Below are 24,726 nucleotides of genomic sequence, written 5' to 3'. Positions count from 1 at the left end.
TCATTTTACAGTAATATTCAATAACCTAATCATAGGAAATCGAGATTAAGTTTGAATGTAGTGTGTTCTATTTTATATATACTTCACCAAATCTATTTTATTACCATTATTGGCGCTTATGTGGTTATAAACTCATCAAATTCATATCCGCCTTTCATAATATATGAATTTATACAGCATTGCCTGAAAGTACATTTTTATTCTATCATTTCATGATTAACACCTGGGTAGATTACTGATTTAATCTAGCCAGCTAACTAAAGTTCATTTTGAGTATCCACTTTACTTGCTTTTCTTGTAGTACCTCCAATATAACCTAATTTAATGTCTATCACAGAATAATGACCCAGCCTTCATCTCCGCAAATTGGAAATTATATATTAGAAATTTTAAAGCGTTCCAATAAAGCCACAGAACGAATTAACCCGCTGCTTTATTTGACGATTTGCCAAGGCTTTATGTTTTTATTCGGGTTGACGTTGAATTAAAAATTGGTATTAAATCCGAAGGCACAAACGGATTATGTTTGTAGATAGTACTATACTGTCATTCGACTCTTAACCGTCATTTTCGTTTTCTCCTATCCATCGTATTCCTCTTAGATGCGTCTATCTCCCTGTGCTCAAATTGGTTTGAAGCTATTGCGATGGAGAATATGGGTCCCTTGTTAAACTGTTAGCTCACTCTTGCCACAGTTGTAGATATGGTGCCCCTCGAAGAATTTATCTACTGGTCACATTGTTTCACGTAAGCAGATTTTCGAGACACTTCCTCGTCAGTCGTATATTATATAACATAATGTACTCGGAAAGAAAAGGTTACAACGTTATCTGTATCGCAACTAATCATATATGTTGCCAATATACTGTGCTACTGTGACATCTATCTACTATGCAGACAATTGATATAGCAATACTTGGCGCCCCTGCAGTGGGTAAAACTGCTATTATACAACAGTATAAAGACTGCACGTTTCCAGACCAGCATTTCCCAACAAAGGTAACGTCAACATATACACCAGTTGTTCTAGCAAATCAACATCTTTATGAACTGAACATTGTCGATACGCCGCCACTGCAATATTTTCAAATGAAGAGTTACTATGATTGGGTGGACTTTCAATCCTACTCGGATGAAGTGAAAGATGCAGCAGCGTTTATTCTTATATTCGATGTTTCTAACATTGACAGTTTCCAGTACGTCAAGGACCTACGAGAACAGATACTGGATTATCGCGCGAGCGGTGTGGGTGAAATACCGATGGTTGTAGCTGGTAACAAGAGTGATTTAGGTAAATGCAGTGGGCTGTTTAAGAGAGACATGGCACATATAATTAGGAAGAACTGGAAATCTGGCTACGTTGAATGTTCGGCAAAATATAACTGGCATATTGTGACTTTATTTAGTGAGGTTATGAAGTTGATATGTGAATATCGGGATAAACCGTCTAACGCTAGAATGCGAGGCGGACTAAGGCGTAATAGTTGCATAATTATGTGACGTAAATGTATGTTTTTCCGTATAAGCTCAATTGTTTGGTAAAAGTTGCCTAATGTCAGAGTTTTTAATCTCTCTATACGTTATATACATGTTTCTTTACTTTGGTACGTCTTAACGCGGGAAGAACGAATCCAACTCACAGATTTAAAACCAGGAGAATAATAACAAGACTTTATACAATGTTACCGTTCATATCCAAGGAATAAACACATAAGTTGCAACACATAAGTTAGGCCGTTTTTTTCTTATTATATTAATAAGTTATTCATACATTTTTTAAATATGTGTATAACATATACAAACAAATGAGTATATAGTTTCAGCTCTTACGTTAGTCGCATATACTATGTCTGAATACAGTTCAACATAAAAAACACTAATAATGACTTGGCATTTGAGCGAAATCCATAATTACTTTCAATTCAAGATAAAGTACTAGTAAATGAACGGCTACACCGGATTCGGAGTGATTCACTATAATGTGTGGATTGTAGAATTATAGCTTTTTATGTAACGTGTTAGAGAATTGTAATATAATGATCTATTCTAAAAAAATCTCTTAGATACGATCTGTATAAATGTTAAAAAAGTCTACTAAGGAGTACTGTAATTGCAATTTATATGTACTAGCGACAACACAAGAATAACAATAAGAGGACGGTTACAAAATACAAATTAAAAAGCTACAAGTGTGATAGTAATTCGAAATATACACGTATAACATATTGGTGGAATGTTCAGATATTGCCCAAGGTCGTGTTTGTAATTTATAACTTACCTATTTGAAAATCCAATTACATGTCTGCTATTACTAAAACTGTAGGAGTAAAAAAGATCGACATGATATTTCAGTGTAGTGCTATTATCGAAATGCTATTATAGGGATTCTAAAATTAGTGTAGGGAACACGAGGGAATACATCGTATCAGCAACATCTCTCAACAATGTTATTGACATTTTGATTGAGAGTTGTGATAACTGCAGAGCGCAGTGTCGTACGGCCACATCACACTAACGTTTGTACACGGTAAGTTCTATATATAAAGTCGTGTATTTAGCGTGCTTCACACACGGGGTCACACATAATTATGCCATAATTAAATGCGTGACACTTTAAAATATGAACAGTTACAATAAAAATGACATTTAAATTAAAAACATGCGAATTTGCACATAGCAAAATGATGACACCTTAAAAAGAACCTGACCTTATGCCGACGTAATGGTCGAATGTAAGTTAGATTTATTTATGTTGCTTGGTGCTACGCCGTGGGATATTATGTGAATTTTCGCCACTGTGCTGCATATAATAATTGAGAGTATTTTTGTGAACAACTGACATACACGATGCCTTATATAAGATCGGTAGCGTCTAAACACGAAATCATAGCGAAGCCGAAGTTGTATCTATAACTTTTCCCAGAAAACATGGGCAAGATAAAGACGTATGAAATCGCCCGATGAACTATATGGTATATCTGTCAAGGTCATTTTTGAAATTGAGGGCGAAGTCGGATTTTTCATGTTAAAATGTTCGTAAATGTGCATGTAATTTTGTTTAATTTAATTTAACTCGTATCTAGTATACATAAATACATAACATACTGCTATATCGCTACACAGACTCGCATAAAGTCAAGTTCATCGAACTGAAAGTAATGAATGAACACTCATGAACAACATGCATGAAATCAAAGATAATCATCGCTAAATTATGACCGATGCTATTGTATGCAATTTATTTGTTTCAGAGATATTCACCTAATCTGTGCCGACTCGTAAGTAGTAAAATGAGAAACTTTGGAATAAAAAATGTTCATTTAGCAATGGCATGTCTTTTAGTAGATATGGTCAAACCCTAAACAAATTACAACAGGAGGCATTTCAGCTGTTTTGTAAAAGCGAAATACATCTTAGTAACATACACAAATAATTTGAAATGTGTTTTTTTTTCATATTTATTTTTAATGGATAAAAGTAAATAAAAGAGTATACCCCATGGGCTACAATATGGTTACAATTTTCTTCCCTCCCATCCCCGCAATCGTTTTTAGGTATATTTATATTACCTGTGATGACAACATTTTGTTAATATTAGAAACGTTGAGATGACCCATAACTATTTAGCATATTCAGGCAAAAAAAACGGTAATGTGATTGTTTTCTTTCTAAGGGCAGAGAAAACAGATAACTTAAGTGAAAACAATGAAACAGTTGATTCTCGTCATATGAGCGTATCTGCTCACAATTCTTTTTTTATACGTATGAAATGTGCGCGTTTCGGCCGTTCTATGCTGGCTGAAAAAAACAATGTTTTGAACATGTGAAACAAGTGAATCTAAAGACTCTATTTATATTTCAGCAATTACTCATTTTCTCCCAAAGACATTTAAATAATCACCAAATCTAGCCCTATACAGAACAAAGAACTCATGAAACTAAGAGGCCAATGAAACGTGTTATTACCAATCAGAAACTAGAAGAACTTGCATCCCATTTTTTTACCTAAAAAGAAATAGCAGTAAACTAGTTGTTCTATAATTTTATTATATATAACATGTTAATAGAACAAGTACAATCAATGTAATTGCGAAGAGTGAGTCGATTGAAGGTGTGTTGACTTGTTGATATGGTTGATCACAATGGTCTAGGATTGGTCCCATTTAGTACGAGATTTTACACATTTGATATATGATGATTCACAGTGATCTCAGACTGACCATATTTAATCTTTTTATAAAATTAGCCGAATTTGGTATAAGATTGACCGAATTGGGTATAGTACTAGTATTTGCCGACCGTAGAATTGGGATTAGATACATTTTCTATATGATTGATCTCAATGGTCTAGGACTGACTAAATTTGGTATAAAACTGAACATATTGCGAATAATATCATCATATTGCTTAAGATTTGGCCACATTGCGTCCAGGTTTCATATAACACATCACAAAATGTATGAGAACTTTTCTTAATTTAACAGGGAATACCTTTCATTTATAACAATTGCATTCTCACTAGCGTATTAAGGTGAAATCTCTTATCAGTCTCTTATATTATGTAAGTATAGACAATTGATTCTACTTCGACAATATTACTAACAAATTCTCATTTATAATTATATTTTATACTAAAATGTACGGTTGTATATGTTATTGAGATGATTACATGTACGCTTTTGTTTAACCTCGTCTGCAACTGTTATGTTATCATATTCTTCTACTTTAAAAAACAATCGTAATCACGTTTGTTTAAAATTTAAGAAGAATGTGCATTCACGTACCAGGTCATTGAATGCGTACAAACATCGTACCTATGAGCCAAACTTTCACCTTTCTATCAATCTTATGTTTACATAATTTATGCAACATTGGCATCAAAGCATTACCTCGAGGCAAATTATTTACTATTTGAGTCACTGTGGTTGCGTTTGTGTCGTGGGTAAATTTATTTAAGCTATCGTAATCTAAAAGTTGGAATAACATATCGAACTGTAGAGCCGTCAACAAAGGTCATCTAATAAGGAAATGTAAAAGTACAAGAACATAAACATAAAACAAATGACTCGCAACAAAGTACACTGCACTACATAGACAAATCAGTAAGATGAATATGGCATCCATAGTATACATAAAAGAATGTCAGGTGTTTTGAAAGGAGTGAGCACATTCTGCTCAGAAGATAATCTTGTGATTTATAGTTGACCTTTAACATAGACTTATATATCTGTGTTTTTGTATCAGTAAACCATTGTTTGTGTATGTCCAACCAACAGTACTGATTTGCAATGCATGACTATTATGCTTAATTACTCGAAGTTACATGTAAACACGCCATATTGTCATTGTTGATGTGACAATATAAATACACTAATGCATTGTCAATTTAAAAAAAAAGACGTGTTTTTTTTTTTTGTCCTGTATATTATCAACATTGAGGATTACAATCAATTGATAATGATGTGACATGGTACATTCATACAATATAGTAGATAACATCTAAGGAATTACATGAAACCAAAGACAAACATTCATTATAACACTAAATACTGAATTCAAAAATAGTGATCATAGAAAGCGTCTTGCCACTGTGGACAGACGTGCTCCTCATCACGCCACAGTCAATGTTCTATGAAATGAACATCTCTGAGTGACACGTAATTAGCGTAATCCCAGAGTGATAGTTGTTAATGGTCGAATCGAATCACAGACAGATACAAACGTGTAGTTATATAACAACGCTGTTATAAAACACTATTACTCATGGTCTAATACAAACTCTACGTAGTTAGGATTAATCTCAAGGGAAATTCCGACCACTAACAGAGACAAGCATACTGTAGAATTAAATGCAATTACAGGCAAACGAGTATAAACGACAAGCGCCTCGCTACTGTAGGAAGACGTGTACCTTATCACGCCACAGTCACTGCTATAAAAAATATCTTTAAATAGAGCATATTTTGCACAGACCTATAATTACTAGTTGTTCTCGCACAAGTCTAATAGAAATCAACATATGATAATATAATGTATGCTTTTTATTTATGTCTCACTACTAATCCTACACCGTTACGAGTTTTCATTGGACATTTCACATAGTAAACTAGTTTGTGATCAGACGTGCACCTCATCAGGTCACAACCACAAGTCTTAAAAAGTACAGCTCCAAATAGCGCGTAATTACCTTTACCCAACAGTATCGCAACGTATAATAATATAACTAACAAGGCCTAGTATTCTTGGCCCCTATGAACCATACATAGTTAAGATTGTTTTGGGGTCGATTCTGTCCACTAGCAGAGACAATCACTGTGCGGAATTGTATGTGATTCCTGGGCACCAAAAACCTGGGATCCTTACGACTCTATGCAGACGTTCTCCTCATCATGACACGGTCATATTCAAACAGTCAAAAGACAATTATCTACAGTGAGTTTACTGTGAAAAGTTGTTTGATGATTGTACATCAATACAAAACAAATAGTGTCTCTAACTGTACTCTGTCGTTTGAAATATCCGATGTGTTTTCCAACATTTCTAAGAAAATAGTTCTAAAGTATGTTAAAGTATAAAATCGATATTAGACGATATTCAAGCGATATCCTAAAATGCTATAAATTCGCGCCCTCATGGTCAATTATTCCTGACGCAAAATGATTCAAGAATTCAACTTTTGGGAAGCACGAGTGACAATAGAATCGTAGTACATAACCTACGCTCTCTCATCATGTAAAATGGTATAATTCAACATGTAAGTGAATCGTAATTCACTACTGGAGACACTATGTGAGACAAATAAAATGTGAAATGAATGTTCATGATAATATGCGCCACCATGAGTTCATTCTTCTTTGTTTAAATCTATCACGTTCAAATTTGCTATGCTCGAATTTCCTATATTAAAATATGTTCAAATAGTAATAAACAAAACGGTAATGAATGTTCAATGCCCCTTATTCATATTGTTTTATTTATATATAAACATAGTTCATATTCAAAAATCGTGTATATTGGCACTAAGCTGAAAGCACATGACCATAATGGGTCATTTTGGACAGCGGTTCAGATTATTATATACCACCTGTTCACCATTGTGGAGCTAATTATTTCAGGTCGTTTTTCACCTTTGGAAAACTTTCCCATACTACAACTTCTGGCTCTTTTCAAATAGCTTAGCATCTAATTTTATTTCCAAGTATAAACAGGACGCACGCCTTGAATACTAGTTATTTATTGCATATGTTTCAGTTGCTTTATATTAATCAGTTGCTTGATCGCTTACAGTTTCTCTCTGTATGGTATATATACAATTATATTAATTTGTTACGATTAGATTTCTTCCCATTTAACGTACTTTGGGTCTGATGTTTCATTTTATGAAATTTAACAATACATGTTAAGTGACATATGGTCTACATTGTACAAGTTACGTCGGGCTATATCGGCGAAAATCTTTGTTACAGATAATCATGCTAAATGCGCAAAACAAAAACCTTGATTTACTATAGAACGCACATACATTTGATGCCTCGGCTGAAATGCAGCCGTTACCGCAATGGCAGACAAATAATACATACACATTTTATTAGAGGTGATAAGTTCAGAAAGCTGCTGCAGATCTGCCATATAATCATATTTAAATTAAAAGCTTCAGACAGTTAGTAGTAATCAGGTGCCTTTTATGATAAGGTGTTTGTGTACGTGCCCTTGTGTTAGGTATAAGTGTTTTAGTGTATGTGCTTGTTATATATTTGCATCAAAACAGACGTCCGAGTATTGTTAATAAATAAACATGACATACTCCCTGATTATGCTGTATACAAAAATAAACATTCTATGTACAGTTTAATCAACGATTTGCACACGAGTCATGATACTATATAATATATTATTCATATCCCGCCGTCATTCACCAGGGCACGTTTGAAATTATAATTCAATAAACAATCTATTTTGCACGTGTTGAATAATTAGTATGGAACCCATATTGAACGGACACGACGCGACAACCGTGGCGCTTTGAAGAGTATGAAAACGAGGTCGATGGGCCGAACATATATATATATACAAGGTACAAGCGCTCACCATTTGTTAACTTTGCAAATGCGATAGACGTATGAAATAAAATATTTTACTACAACTCGTGTTATATAAATATGGATAACAAATCCATGTAGTTCAATCTAGTTTCCATGCACTGTTACGTTAAATATATATTTTCGCATGCACCATAACGCAATGACTAGTTGGTAATTTAGTTAAAATGGGTTAATTTAATTCAAATTACAGCCACTAGTATAGTATGAACATAATTCTAAGGTAAGTGAATTTTCAAATGTATAAGGCACTTCACTACATCACATATTCGGGAGAGTGGCGCCCTCTGACGAGAACAATATAAACTATGTGTCATTTGAGGAGCAGAACGTGCTGCTAGACATATACTTTGTATAATTAACAACACGAAAAATATCTGTGACACAGACAATGTCAATAATCATAATTTTGCTCCAAATATATTAACGACAAAATGGAGTTATTGTCTGCTATTGCTCGAAGCAATATGAGTATTAGTTCGTTCAGCACACGTTATTATTTGAATGTTCGCCATTTATTAATATTCTTTATAACAAGTGTCAAACCATGCTGGCAGAGTCGTCGTTTGTAAATTTTGGCTTACATATACACACTATTGCTGTGGTTCAATTATACGCAAAACATACGTTAATTAAAAATTCAGAGCAGCTTTGTCGGGTCCAAGTTTGAAAGAAGGCTGGATATGCCTTAATATATCTACTGGTATTCAGAAGATGCTTTCCCCATGCATGCTACATGCAAAACAGCAAGTTAATCATTTACACCAGTTTGTGGCCAATTTTTGTTTTAAATCTCAGATGGTGGTCAAACCCGTGACTGATCAGCATTATTTCTCTCATAAGAAGCTATGGTCATATATACTACATGCTAAATAGCAAGTTTGTCGGTTAAAGCGCTCGTGGGAAACAACAGATTGTGGCATTTTTTTGTCGAAAATCCAAGATGGTGGCCACACCATGTGATTGATATAAATTATTTTATTTTTGTCAGTTAAAGCACGTTGAGATCATGTTGTGCGCCCTGTTCTTTTGAGACGAAAAGATTGCATACGATAAACCCTCAGTTAATATATAGTCATACATGTCATAGTCATAGTGTGAAGTATGAAAGTGTTTTGAATTCAATTGTGACTTTCCCTTTCTTCTTCTTTATGCTTGACGATCGAAGAATGCACATTATGAGTGCACTCATATACAAGTTTGCGTTTATTGGACTCAACAAACGATAAACAACATAAAAACATTACAAATGAACAAAGTAAAGAAATGTTAATACGTCAGGAAACTAATTATTATTGAAGTAGTACCTTCGTTGCTGTACAATGTAACCTCTAATTATGTCATTTAAGAAAGACACAACACAGAAATTAATATCCAGGTATTTTACCAGTCTCAATGTACTTAGTATATTGATAATTTCGTCGTTCTGGTGGTTCTAATATCAGAATACACGTGGACGTTGCGCGACTGTGGTATGGCGCACGATATGTGAAACCAGTGCAATCTTGTCGAAATTGCCGTAATATTGACACTAACCCGTTTAAATGTTGCACGCAATATATTATGAATGGTCTGGCAAAATCGCACACCAAGGCCTAGGTTATATATAATTGAGGATTTCAACCGCACTAATGTTTAGCACCAGAGGAGGTTCAATGAAGCATACAGACTTTAAGAAATGTAACATAACAAAGAACCAAATTTGTGAATAATTAACGTTACCTATGCTGTATTTATGGTGGAAGACTAAAGGAGGCAATGTAGCAATTTGCGTTTAAATGTACTAGGCCGGAATGATGATTATTTTTATCACCAACAGAGAAAATTACCATATTTTTACCATGAAGGGAACCAAGATACTTGTAGGCTTCCAGATCAATGAATATAGGATGGCTCTACCCTGGGAGAATGGATGACATCAGTGAATGTAACAGCATACTGCTCCACTAACAGCTTTTACCCAATTTACCCAGGTTCATTAAATTGATAGCTCGTCATTTTAAGGCGTGCAAATTACAATTTCAAACACTCACCTTTGCTAGCAATATGGTAGTCTCAGCTCATTTATTATGAGATAACTCTCGCTCATTGAAAATGAAGTCCCAATACTTGTACATTAGTTCCCATTCTAGTACCTGAAACGTTTTGGAAGTCATTGACTTCTTGAACATGTTGTGTTTAGTATTTTGAGACACACCTCGATAAATGAGGCATTATGGTGATTTTTAGCATGGTCGTCACCTTACAAAATAAAGTTTATTCAGAATATTTGTGCAGATAAATGTATAGCATGTAAATGATTATCACACTGTCTTTTTGTCAGTGTTTTAACCGTTTTACATAATTACATCACCACAGACTATAATAATTATTGTGATGTTTCACCACTTTAATTGTAGGCTAGCTTGTAGAGGAATGTTTGTTTTGGATTCTATCAGACTTTGCAACTAAATCTCTTACTTATTGGTATATATTTCCCAACTGACTGGCTATGTCCGAGAATGTAGTACATATGCAAACTGTTTAAACAGAAAGAGTTTTAACATCCAAAAAATGTGTTAGCAGAAAGCATTTGATTATGACTACCAATGACATATGGCGAGTGTCACATGTGGATCAGTATATTATTATTCCTTTTGAGATACCTGAAATCATTTCATGTTTACCATATTTGTCTCCTATTGATTTGGCGATGCAATGTAGTATACGCAATTTTGTTGTATCTTGCCCTCTATGTTTTAGTAGTGTTCATGCTGTGTACTTTTGTTTTCATCATGAAGGTCACGCCTATGAATTATCGGAAGTACGTGCGTATGCATGCATGCAGGCAAGTACTTGTAATTATAATTTACAATCAGAACCAATTTTATAATGTTTATGGTCAAATTACAAAACAAGAAAATTAACGTTCTTTTTTGCATGAGTTGGTAAAATACTTGATTTCAATCCAGTCCTGCAGTTTCTTACCTGAATTCAATGAAATATGTTTTTGTGATTGTATACATTGATTTATTTCTGCTCACGTTTCTCAATGGTAATTTTCAGATAGTTGTGCTGTTCTATGTCCTAATTGGAAAATGTTAATTTGGTGATATCATGTTATCCAGACAGTGCATTGAAAGTTTAGCTTTCATGTGTTATAACAGTATTTGTTTACGTCAGTCATCCGTCAATGTGGAGACGTTGACCAGCAGGTTAATCATTGCTACTCTTCTTCATCGTAGCTAGTGATATTAGCTAGTGATTAGCTAGTGACATTAGCTAGTGATATTAGATAGTGACATTAGCTAGTGATATTATCTAGTGATTAGAAGATATTTGTGTTTGTTCCTTTAAATTAAATTTGAATTTTTGTTTTTATGCCATTTCCTTTGAAACGTACTTATGTGCTAACCGCACTTTTGATTGCGTTATTCGAATTTTGACATTTTTACATATTGGAGATATATATGTCCACAGACAATGTTATACATGTTTTAGTTATGTTTTAATAACCTAGCAATGTAACATTTATGATAAGCTGTATATTATACTTGATTACTATACGTCGATTTGCAATGTTGACCAGATTGCTGTGGATGAAAAATGAAAAGAATCAGTTGCATAGTCGTGCTCCCACATTGCATGTCATGCATGTTACATAAATAAATAAATAAACTACGTTTCTTCTTCGAAATATTCTGGGCTTGTTCCAATGATTATTTTGACTCCATGATCAGAGTGTGACTTCGACGTTATAGCTATAACAGTTTCCCATGCTCTTTATAAATCAACAGTTGCCATAACAATGGAAGTACGTCCAAATAATCTCTCACTACGTCGAAATTGCTTTAAAGGAAAGTGCAAATTATTATGGCGGGAAAATTAACCCACCATACCTAATTTGGTTACCAGTCCATCTATATCATGGAATCAGTTTTTTAACAGCAATTATTCAAGTAAGGGTTATTATGCAATGTCTGGGTCAATACACTAGCATTTGACAGTTTAAACTACAAATTGTGAAATTCTTTTGCGTTTAAAAAACATGTATTTAACTTACCATTCATTCAATAATGCACTTTTAAAATTAATCACATATACATCAAATTGCTTTTCAATAGCAATACATTCAGGAAGGAAATACATTTACGTGTACACTTACAAGAAGTCACACAGCACACACGTCCCCGAGTGCAGCCAGTGCATCCAGGCTCTTCTATTTCATTCCTATTGCATTTATGTGCACGACATGTACCTCCACATTTGTCTTCACAGTGAGGTGCTGTCAAAACAAAATAAGACACAAAGACTTAATAAACATTTACATTCACTCTCACAATTAATAAAAAGTGAGAATAATTGACATTTCTCATTGGTTGATTATGTGGATTTATCTAATAAATGCGTGAGTAGATAAAATGTTTTAGATGTTCGGGCTCATTACTAAATATTGTGTGATTACTTACGTATTGGCACGCAACAAACAAATCCTTTCTTGCAACCAATGCACTCTAATGCCTGTATCTCGCTCGAAGAGCATTCGTCTTTACGGCATACACCACCACAACAATCATGGCAGTCGAAAGCTGATCAGGAAATAATACAAAAGACTTTAGAACATTAATGTGTTCATTGTGAAAAAAACAACAGAATAAGACATTATAGTTGTTGTTCATATCAATGTAAACCAGTGTCTTCAAAAAGATCTGTGCTTACGACATATTTCATGAACATATACCTAAGGGAACACAGCAGTGTCCAGCAGGAATGACAGGACAGGCAGGATGTGAAAACTCGTTTTTATGGCAGTGATGACGCCATACACCACCGCAACAATCTTCACAGTCATATGCTGATTCAGACAGAATAAGAAGAGTTGAATTTATAAAACAGTGTTTAAACTCGGCACAGGTTTAACTAAAGAAACAACAAAGTGTGACTTATACTTGGAAAAGGACAGAAATGAATATTCGTCCAACAATCATCCACACACACAAAACATCAACAATTCCTGTCCATATTATCTGATTATGGCATATTGTATTTCATTTAGATGATTGTTGGGGAGAGTGTAAATTTAACATTTCAAAGCTATGTTACATAACAAAGATGGGGACTTTCATTGTTTATTTTCACTGTATCCACGTGAATTTTAAATAAACATAAAGGTACTTGAAGAAGAATGCAATACTCATAGGACATAATAGAACGCTTTACACTAGACGTTCAACACATGGTCACATACGATTGATTTCAATGTATGATTTTTTTTTTCAGATTCACCCTTTAAGTGAATTATCTCTAGAATTTTAGCTTACCAGCATTTATATCTAATTTAGTATGTAGATTATGATGACTACCCAAGTCGCAACAAGTGCCTACTTTTCAATTACAGTAGTTGCACAAACAACAGTTATTATGTTTATGAAATCCACGTCCACCCATCAAGGCTTGTTCTTAATAAAGTCATATACAGGTAATAGCAAAGCCTATTATTTAATACATGCAAATAACCCTGGAATGTAAAAATTGCAAGGCAATACTGTTTTGTAATATCTACCCCCCCTTTCGAAAGGTAATACACAGCAAATGTTGTATATGTTAACTAAAACCCTGCCCCTTAGTGAAGTATTTGTTTAGGCATTGTCAAGTGTGTAGTGGCACACTTGACATGAAACATCTCAGTTAGAGGGGTAAACCGAAAAAAATACATGATTTAAAATGAAACTTTCAGTATGTAAGTGTTGGTAGAAAATCAATTACTTGTGGAACACAATGAAAATAAATAGGTATGCACAACAAACAACCAATGTGATACCTGGTGTAAATGTGTCATCTTCGACAGTAATCGCCTGCAATAACAATTGAAAAGACAAATTTCACGGTCCAATTCACTCAATTCGTTCGATTATTCACAATTTGCTGTTTAAATTAAGCGATAGACCTCATCGTCTTATAAATAGTATGACAATGTTGGATATACAAGAATTGCGACTTAATGTTGACACAGTGGCTTTTTTGAGTGAATAAAACTTACATAGCCGGTTGGGTGAGACCCAAGAAGAGAGACTATATAAAATAATATTTATACTTACATTCGGTAGTACTAAAAGTGCTATGTAAATGAAATACATTGCGAAAAATGTCTAAATTAACTGTCTAGCAATGCATATGCGATATCACTCGAGTCCTGGTTGAGATACTGGATTACTTAAATTTGCTATGTTTTATATAGTCTGTTGCGTTAGAACAAACGATGTTTACCTTATGTTTCCTAAAATGCGTTATGCATTATACATGGTATGAACATACGTGTGGTGAAATGTTAATGACATAAGTGAGGGCAATGTACCAGCACCACAAAGTGATATATTCGCAGATATTTTTTTTCTCTAAGTGATCACTTATTATACACTTTAGTCTTTTTACTTCCACTATCTGGGGTTAGTCAAGAAATAAAATCGGTCAACACTGACGTCTTACTAAATTATATAACACGAGGTCACTGACATGCAATTCATACACCAAACGGTTTCTTTTTACATATACATCATTTCCTCGTCTGAGACCAGTGAACTATTGAAGTTTGATTTACATGACTTTTTATATGCGATATAATTGTTATTCTCTGTTTATTCCAACAAGGATTTGTGTACATATTGGAGGTAGTCAGTTTTCATTGTTTAAAATTCTACTCACTGCGAATTGTTTCGAAAAAATGCAAATTTATACTATGTTAACCTGTAATATACAGGGCAGTCAAAACTCAACAGATAAATGATGAAGTGAACAAGACAAATAAACAATACATCCATTCATCTCAAGAACAGTTAGTGCATCTAATATAGCAATTACAAAAAAAAGACATTTACATAGAACAAAAATTGTTAGAATAATGTAAGTGACTGAACGAGTGATAAAGGTCATATAACGGGCATGAGGACGTTGATCAGATTGAATCATGCAGTTTTCGACAGACAGTTGGTAATACTTACCAGGACTGAGGTTTACCAACTGTCTGCGAGAAACTGCTTAATCCGCTAAGCGTGTGTGAGGTTGTTCACCTCAGTTGAGTAAATAGAGCATTGAACAGTATGCTGGAGAATACAATTGGAGAATACTGTTATTGCGTGAAAGCAACCTCATTTTATGAGGCTAATTTAATCGTATTTAATTATGTTTAAATATGCGTTAATTATTCAATGTTAAATATATCTTTTACGTCAAACATTATCAATATTATAATGCGAAATTGGTTCAGGGAACAACTGACTATTCACAACACTCCATAAACTGCCTAATTATAATACGTTGTTTCAATGAGTTCATGAGTGAATTATGTGTCATGCTAGAAAATCAGTTAAGTAATCCGGACCTTTTGCTGGTGGTGGCGCAAACAGAAGAAAAAAATCATCATAAAAGCCATCTTTATCGCAACTGGAATAAACATGCACCTGTCGTTATCCGTCGGAATTTGTTCTTCTAATGCTGCTAGAAAATATCAAAGCGAAACGCAGGTCTTATGCTAAGATCGAAAAAGCGGCTGAAAATTTGATTAAAGAAGACATTTTGGGCTTTCATGATAACTTGGACGCAATACTGAAAAAGTCTGAATAATAAATTAGATGCGACTAGACAAGGTTGAAGAAGACATTAAGGATGCTGTACACGTTTTTGGTATTGATTTTCTAAATTGATATTTTCATATAAAATATTTACTGAAGCACGCAAAGCCATATATTGATGGAAAGCTTATTTCACACTGGATATGAAATCGACAAGATAGTGTGTGTATGGACGTGTATAGTCACGTGATCTCTGTGTAAACACAGAAAGCCATTTTCGGTAAAAAATAACTGAACCAATGAATAAACAAATTTAGTGGAACGTTGGCAACAAAACAGTTTTTCAGACGACGCTCACCACCATTCCGCGTTAATTGAGATATATATCGACATGATAGTTGGAGAAGAAATAATAATTTAGCTATCTTGAAAAAACAATGCGATCTGGTTCTTTCCGGTATTCAGAAATTAGAACGTAATTTCAAAACAAATAGGAAAATAGAAAAATCCCAGCGCGGCTTGAGAGGGAACATATCGAAGAATGTCTGTGCGAAAAATTAGAATAATGCGTCCACTAAAACTCGAGATCAAAGGCCTGCAGTTGCCGTGAATCGCTGTTTTGTTTCACCGAGAAAACGGCAAAAACAACTTAGCAGCAACGTATCGTCGGCTAACTCAAAATCCGTTTGTCCCATGGATCAAAACAAACTCATAACGAATAGTCATGGTATCTGTCTGTCATAATCACGCAGATGTGTGGATATGCGTGGTCGCAATTGATTATAAAGTACGAAATTATGCTCCCGAATCCAATAGGAAACACTGTTTCACGGCGTGACAAAGTTACGCCAAAATGACGTCATGATTCACATATTCATTAATACGTTGTGGGAGGAGACACTCCTTTTCTGGAAGACTCATTACCATACATTGCCCTCCATGGAAGGTCATTCTCTTGCTCAGCTGCTGAATCAATAACCGTGGCTGAACGCACCACCAGAGTCAACTACATGTAGTTTTCTTTCCAAGATTTTTGTTTTGCGAGATGTCTCGACGAAGATCTGTATTATCTGATTTGAATGGCAACGAGGGGGATAGAAGTCACAGCGAGTGCTGAACTGAATCGGGAGATGCGATCGCTTAGGTTTAAAGTTGTTACTATTTTGTTGATTTGTAAAATAACCTGTTCGCCATAAATCGTTTTTTAGTTCCCAAAACTGTTAGTGTGATGATTCTTTTTCCATCTTAAATGCGTAATACATAGTACCGGAACAACTGCTGGCGGGGACTACTGCCGGTATCTAACATTCAGTTCACTTTCTATATCATGTATAACAAATCTAACTGAATCCGTCAAATTATTTATTGAGAATGTGAAGATAAAGAAAAATAAAACAGGTAAAACAAGGATGCTCACACACACGCTTTTACAGCTGCTTGTCTGGGGTTTTACGTGTAGCCATGTTGTAGCCAAGTCCGGGCCCAAGTGTTTCACTTCCGACTCATTGTGGTCGGAGTCCATGACACGTAATTTGGTCACGAAAACTAAGTCTGCCATGTGCTCAAATTTTCTACCTTCTGTTTATACCTCCATGGTCTGATCAATTAAATCGTGGAAGGTACCTTCCATGATTAAATTTTCATAATAATCGCTTTACATACTGTCGACGTTCTTCTCAAAATTTCCTTGCATTTGTTTTTTTCGTCACTGTCATAGTCGACCCCAAGACGGTTTCATAGTCGACTGCTTGAAGAGTGAGAAATTCAACAAAATTAAATTTGTGGACGAGCGTAAATGGAGTGCGTGTAACTTGTACCTCGGACTACTAATACAAAAATGTACTCGTATTACTAGTCTGAGCTTGTACCATAGACCCTCAACGTATGGGTGGTGACTATTATGCAAATTATCTGTCTATTATGTCTTTGGCTGATTAATTAAAACATAGCTTTCAAAACAATGACATGTGCTTTTGTTTTTAATTAACAAAAAATGATTTTTAAACCCTATAAAGACATTGAATTCACTTTTTTTCCTACTGAGTGTTTGCTCATTGTAGTCCAGCATTGAAAAATACAAAAAAGTAGAATTTTGGGTTTCAAAGCAAAAAAGGTGTACAGCCTCCTTAAATGATATACGGCAAAAGGTTCAAGAAGATTAATGTAGAATAACTGATATTTAAAAAGGGAAAACAAAAATTTACTGGTTTTATGCCACAACTATTAACAGCTATTAACAACAGCTGTATCAACAACAAGTTTGTTATGGAGAGAAGCAAAAACTGTGGACTTCCAGATCACTGAATATAGATTTGGATCTACTCTGGAAACATGATTGGAGTTTGTGAAACACATTCAAACTGTGTGTGTTAGGTTCGCTATATTAATAGCTGATGTCACACTGTTTTCTAATTTCTAACCATTTATACATCATCATACATAATACATATATATTTTCTTCGTCACTTAAGTTTATGGCTTCAGGATAAAATGGTGTGCGAAAGAAATGATGTACTTTATCACTCCAAAACACTGGAATATTGGTTCAGATAAGGGCTTTTAAAACAATTTTGAAAACTACATGATTTCAATTTAAATATCCAAATGTATTTTTAAATATTCAAATGCAGGTGAAATCCAGAATGTGCTTGCTCTACTAAACATATGATCCTGCACATTTTGTTGTTAATATTTTTGTACTCAATGACAGTTCATAACCATAGATATCAATGTTGTATCACTTGATGTACACAGTATCAATGGTATATATTGTACAATTAGTCATAAAAAACATATTTGGGATTCGCTACTGAAGCATCTTATTTCGTTTAGCAGCCACTTCATGTTTGGCTACTTTCTGAGATTTATTCCCATCATTTTTTTTTATTTATTCTGAAGCAATTGTTAACATAGTCTTTTAAACTGATTTCAAGGACATTCAGCTAACTGTGTGGCAACAAATAGACAAGGTCGACCTTTGTTGAAGCTTTTCATTTTTATTTCCCAAATCCATAGAGACATAACTGAAACTGCCTGCATAGCGGACATTGCTACTTTCTTCTATATTTGTACTAATATAACTGTATCAACAACATTTTACGTACATACAATAACTACCATTTAAATTAAACAGTTATTTTTGTAGCTTCGTTCTTTGTTCTTTATGCTTCTGTAATCAACAAATTTACATCTAGATTCTGTATGCTTATATGTAAAATATATTTATTTATTTATTGATTGATTTTTGATACAATTGTATATGTTATATAAATTGTTATTGTACGTTCGCCAATGTCTTGTAAATATCTTGTATATAAATTAATTTGTAAATGATATGATTGTTGTTTTGAAGAAAAAGGGTCACCAGTTTGCCATTTTAACCAAATCACAAAGCAAACTGACTTGCATCATCGTAAATGAAGCCGAAAAGAATACCTTACAACATTAGGGGGTGCAAGGGGTTCTGGTCAGCATCAGCAACCAACATCTTGATTTCAGAAAGGTATTCGTTTTCGTCAATTTTCAGACAATTTTATTTTTACGACCTGATTTATTGATTGACGGAGCACTGTAGTGTACTTGACAGTTGTTTTATTCTGTCATTTATCAGAAGCTTTTCGCAAGAACACGCCAAGTATTGTTGTATGCTGCCCTCTATGTTTTATCAATGTTCATACTCGATTTCTTCCTGCAGGTCACGCCTGGGAATAATTAGATTAATATGTTTTGTTTTTTTTGTTTTTTGTGTGTGAGTGAATGTATTCAGTGACGGCTTATTTCACTTCACTTTTTCCAATTCTTCGATATTTGTGCTGTTATTTGTTATAACACCATTTGTTTATGGGAGTCAATGTGGAGATGTTGACCAGCATATGATACATGAGACAGGCTAGTTTTTGTCATTCAGTCAATCACTGCTATTCGTTGCCACTGGGAGAGATTGTTGTGTTTTCGGTCCCTTTAAATTGAATATGACATTTCCTGATTGCGTTATTTAAATCATGACTCTTTTATCCACCAGAGACACCTATGTTTAACACAATATTTTTTTATATTTTAATAACCTAGCAATGTAACATTTATAAGAACCTGTAGATAATACTTCTCTTTCACGACGGTGCTAGTTGCAATGTTGACCAGATTTCTGTGGATGGAAAAGGAAAAGAATCAGTTGCATAGTCATGCTCCCATATTACATGCAATACATGCCCCATAAATAAACAAACTACGTCTATTCTCCAAAATAATCTGGGCTTGTTCTAATGATTGTTGACTTCATAATCTGAGTGTGACATTGACGTTTACTGATAAAGATAGATAATAGCCAGTTCACCACGTTCTTTATAAATCAACAGTTGCAATAACAATTGAAGTAAGTCCAAAAATCTCTCATTACGTCGAAAAGTACTGAAACATTACATAAAAGTCCAAATTATTATGGCGAGAGAACCTTACCCACCATACCTACTATGGTTACCAGTTTAGCACATGTATGTAATGAACTTATCATTCTTAAAATGAACTTTTAATATGAATCACATACATAAGTTATACATCAAATCATTTTTGAATGGCAATACATTCAAGAAGAAGATATAAATTTATACACTTACAAGAAGTCACACAGCACACACGTCCTCGAGTGCAGCCAGTGCATCCAGGCTCTTCTGTTTCATTCCTATTGCATTTATGAGCTCGACATGTACCTCCACATTTGTCTTCACAGTGAGATGCTGTCCAAACAAAATAAAACGTAAACACTTAGTATACTAACATTCACTCACACAAATGATAAAAAATAAAATAAATGGTGTTTCTTATTGAATGGTTATGTGAATTTATTCTATTAATGCATAAATAAAAGAAATGTGTGTGTTTTGAATGTTTAAGATTATTCCTACATGACAAAAGTATTGTGCGTTTACTTACATTCTGGCACACAGCAAACAAATGTATCCTTGCAACCAATGCACTCCAATGCCTGTACCTCGTCTGAGGCGCATTTATAGCGACATATACCACCACAACAATCATGGCAATCAAAAGCTGGTCAGGAAAAAATACGAAAATAATTTTATAACGTTTTTGTCATTGTAGGAAATAGAATAAGACAGATTCAAGGAGAAAATTTTATATAATTGATGTTCATATGAATGAAAACCAAAGTTTACTATAACCAGTGTCTTTAAACTAAGTTGTATGTGCTTTCAATAGGCAGACATATTTCGGTTTTGATGAACATATACCTAAGGGCACACAACAGCGTTTGACTGGTAGGACAGAGCAGGCAGGATGTGCATACTCGTATTTATGACATTGTTGACGCCATACACCACCACAACAGTCTTCACAGTCAAATGCTGATCCGGACGGAATAAGAGAAATGTTATTTATTAAAACATTAATATGACGTTAACTAAGCAAAAGTTTAATCAAGGAAGAAAAACTTATTTGTAGCTTTGAAATTACACGATTAATTATGTCACTTAATTTTCCTTGCATGTTAGTATATGGCTGGTGTATTTTTAATAAACATAATTCATAACCAGTATTGCCTAATGTAAATGAATGAATAGTAGGTGGCTCGTGCTAGCTGGTGTCTATCAGTGTGCGAGTTGAAGCAAAATAAAATAAAAAAAGTTCTATTCTGCAGCAGTGCTCTTACAAATGTTTTTTTTGTGTGAAATCAAATAATTCATATTTAAATTGACCTAGTTATTTCTTATTAGAAAATAATTCTCTATCTGTTTCTGTCTTTGAGTGCGGAATTCACATCTTGTTTTATGCAAGGTAGTAGTGTATTTTAATTTTAATATTAATCTCGAGCAGTGTAGATTTAGAAATGAATACTAAGAATTCATCATCAATATTCAGTCCAAATATAACAGAAATGTGTTACTACATAATAGTTGCTAAACACTGTATAATTGTCATGAGAATCAAATATGATAACAAGTGTTTGCTCTGTAAATTGTGGTAAGTTCCCAGACACCAAAATTGCACAAACTGCCCTCTGTTGAATAAAATCACATCTAGTTTACTTATTTGAGTTGGTGTAGTCTTAATAGGATCATATGCATATAACCTTAGAATGTTGTAAATGTGAAATATCTGCTATTGTTTAGGTTACGTACATGATGTATCAAGGAATAAATACACACCGAAATCATGACACAAAGATTAGTCACAACATAAACACGAGTAGTTCATTTGTTGTTGTGTAAAATTGATATTCCCGTTATATCTGAACTCAAACCCTGCCAATATCTAAAGTATTTGTTGTTGGAACGGTCAAGTATGAGGTAGCACACAATTAGACATCTCAATTAGAGCGGCAAAGATACGATAAAGCTAAGATTTCAACCAAGATAGAAAATTACTGTTATTTGAGTGTTGGTAGATAATGAATAAGATGTGGTACACAAATAAATAAGTAGGTCTGTATAGAAACGATCAATGTGATACCTGGTGTAAATGTGTCATCTTCAACAGCAATCGCCTGCAACAAAAATTTAAACGGATAAATTTTACTGTCTACATTACTCCGTTCGATCGATCACACATTCATAATTTGCTGTTTAAGTTGAGCGGTAAACCTCATCGCTTTATACATAATATGACAGTTGGAGATACAAGATACAATAATTACGTACTGAATGGCTTGTTTGAGTGAATAAAACTTACATAGCCGGATGGATAAGTACCAAGACAAAAGACTATATAAAATAATAGATAGGATACTTACAGTCGGTAGTACTAAAAGTGCTATATAAATGAAATACATTGCGAATAAATTTCTAAATTAACTTTCTTCTAGCAATGCATATGCAATATCACTCGGGTCTAGGTTGAGATACTGGATTACTGAAATTTGCAATGTTTTTATAGAGTCTGTTGCATTAGAACAAACAATATTTACCTTATGTTTCCTAAAATGCGTTATGCATTACACATGGTATGAAATATAGGTAGTGAAATATTAATGAGATTAGTGAGGGCATTGTACAAGCACCACAAAGTGATGTATTATTTTCTCTCTAAGTGATCATAATTACTTGCGTATTAGACACTTTAGTATTGTTACTTCCACTCGGTTTAGTAAAGAAATTAGATCAGTCAACATTGACATCTTACTAAATTATATTACACGAGGTCAATGACATGCAATTCGGACACCAAAAGGTTACATATACATCGTCTAAGACCAGTTAACTATTGAAGTTAGATTTACATGACTTCTAATATGTGTCGGAAAATGACTTGCAGTTTTATTCTCTGGTTATTCTATCAATACTTTTTGAACAGATTGGAGGTATATCGATAAAAATATATAGTCACACTCTCTATTCTACTGTGAATACATACGAATTTATAGTATGTTAACCTCAACACATAAATGATGATGTGAACAAGACAAATAAACAATAAATTCATTCATCTGAAGAACAGTTAATGCATCTAATATGCGGCAATCACAAACAAAAACATTTCATAGAGCAACAGTAATGTTGGTGACAGAACGAGTACTAAAGGTCATTTAACGGGCATGAGGACGTTGATCAGATTGAACCATGCAGTTTTCGACAGACAGTTGGTAATACTTCACAGGACCGAGGTTTGCCAACTGTCTGTCAGAAACTGCTTAATCCGCTGAGCGTGTGTGAGGTTGTTCACCTCTGTTGAGTAAATAGACCATTGAACAGTATGCTGGAGAATACAATTGGAGAATACTGTTATTGTGTGAAAACAACCTTATTTTATGTGGCTAAGTTATAATTTTACAATATTCAACGATAAAACGTTAATTATTCAATGTTAAATATATCTTGTGCGTCTAATACAGAAAACATTATCATCATTGCCATCAATGTCAGTTTAATTTGTAACATTCTTACTATCATTTGTGTACTGTAGTGCTCTCTGTGCTCATGTTACGTGATTTGGAGGTAACAAGAGAAACCAAAGACTGATAAATTTCGTCAACAACCATTTTAGATAATGTGAAATTGTTCACAGGGGCCAACTAACCATTCACAACACTCCATTAACTGAATAAATATAATACGTTGTTTCAATGAGTTCGTGAGTGAATTATGTGTCATGCTCGGAAATCAGTTGAGTAATCCGGACGTTTTGCTGGTGGTGGAGTTCATCTTTATCGCAACTGGAATAATCTGCCGTTATCCGTCATAATTTGTATAGCTGTTCTTCTAATGCTGCTCGACAATAATAAGCGAAACGCAGGACTTTTGCTGAGACCGGAAATGCGGCTGAAAACTTGATTAAAGAAGACATTTTGAGCTAATTGCATTATCACCTGGACGCAATATTATGAATAATAAATTAGATGCGACTGGACAACTTTGAAGAAGACATACGGCAAAAGCTTCAAGATTAATTGAGAATAAACGATCTTTAAAAAAAAAGAAAAAAAACATGTACTGGTCTTAGGCTACAATCAAACAGCTATTTTCGGTGATATGATTTAATCGACACACACTTTTCATGACCATATTAATTATTGTTAGCCTCAAGCAATCTGTATAACCTCAATCTCAATCTCAATCACCAAATAAACGCTAAATATGTTATTGAAATTAACATATATATCACTAACATTCATTCATTAAAAGATATTCAACCACGGTAACAATACTGTGCATACAAGAATAAGTACCATTGTTGTTATAAATTACCATCGGTCAAGCGTAAATCATCATGCATCTCAATATTACAGGGGGCATCGTACAATTCAAAATGTTGTATTTCCAACTCGTTTTCAATGCGTCTCATAGTCTCGATGAATTGCGCCCCTAGCAACAGAACGCTTCTGTAGCGTATACAGGGTTGAACTCGTTGAAATCGACAATTGCGTTTATTTTTCTATATTATAGTAACATATATCCAAAACATAATTCTTATTCATGAATAACTACTGATTAAAACGATGCCAACGATTTTCACGACCTCCCTGTTATCAATTTCCGTCATAGATACTCTAGAGGGCATGACTTATAAGAAAGGTATATTGAGCCTTTCAGCTGAAATTATCCCTTTCTTTATCAAGAAAGCTTATTAAG

General features: G+C 34.0%; 1 protein-coding gene, 1 long non-coding RNA gene and 1 pseudogene across 3 annotated transcripts; 1 reads left to right on the top strand and 2 right to left on the bottom strand.

Annotated features, from left to right (window-relative positions):
- Positions 1-876: 876 nt before the first annotated feature.
- LOC100366665 (ras-like protein family member 10B pseudogene) lies at positions 877-1,728 on the top strand (annotated as a pseudogene).
- A 9,836-nt stretch (positions 1,729-11,564) lies between these two features.
- Positions 11,565-14,312, bottom strand: LOC144354643 (uncharacterized). Of its 2 annotated transcripts, XM_078010302.2 has the most exons (6): positions 14,177-14,312; positions 13,900-13,933; positions 12,820-12,933; positions 12,548-12,667; positions 12,244-12,363; positions 11,565-11,671 (listed from the first exon to the last, which is right to left on the bottom strand). In XM_078010302.2, exons 1-6 carry the CDS (start codon positions 14,213-14,215, stop codon positions 11,640-11,642), a joined length of 459 nt encoding a protein of 152 aa, XP_077866428.1. In that variant the 5' UTR covers positions 14,216-14,312; the 3' UTR covers positions 11,565-11,639. The 2 variants fall into 2 exon arrangements, with proteins under 2 accessions (XP_077866428.1, XP_077866429.1); XM_078010303.2 differs by lacking the exon at positions 12,820-12,933 and having other exon boundaries at positions 14,177-14,307.
- A 5,362-nt stretch (positions 14,313-19,674) lies between these two features.
- On the bottom strand, positions 19,675-20,682 carry LOC144354644 (uncharacterized). The gene is made up of 3 exons (XR_013420980.1): positions 20,576-20,682; positions 20,260-20,379; positions 19,675-19,790 (listed from the first exon to the last, which is right to left on the bottom strand). It is a non-coding gene; the product is annotated as an uncharacterized LOC144354644 (long non-coding RNA).
- Positions 20,683-24,726: the final 4,044 nt, after the last annotated feature.

This window comes from Saccoglossus kowalevskii, chromosome 16 (assembly GCF_978046115.1).
Source record: "Saccoglossus kowalevskii chromosome 16, keSacKowa6.1, whole genome shotgun sequence".
NCBI lineage: Eukaryota > Metazoa > Hemichordata > Enteropneusta > Harrimaniidae > Saccoglossus > Saccoglossus kowalevskii.
The sequence above is the reverse complement of the archived record's forward strand: the minus strand, read 5'-3'. Positions and strand labels throughout refer to the sequence as shown.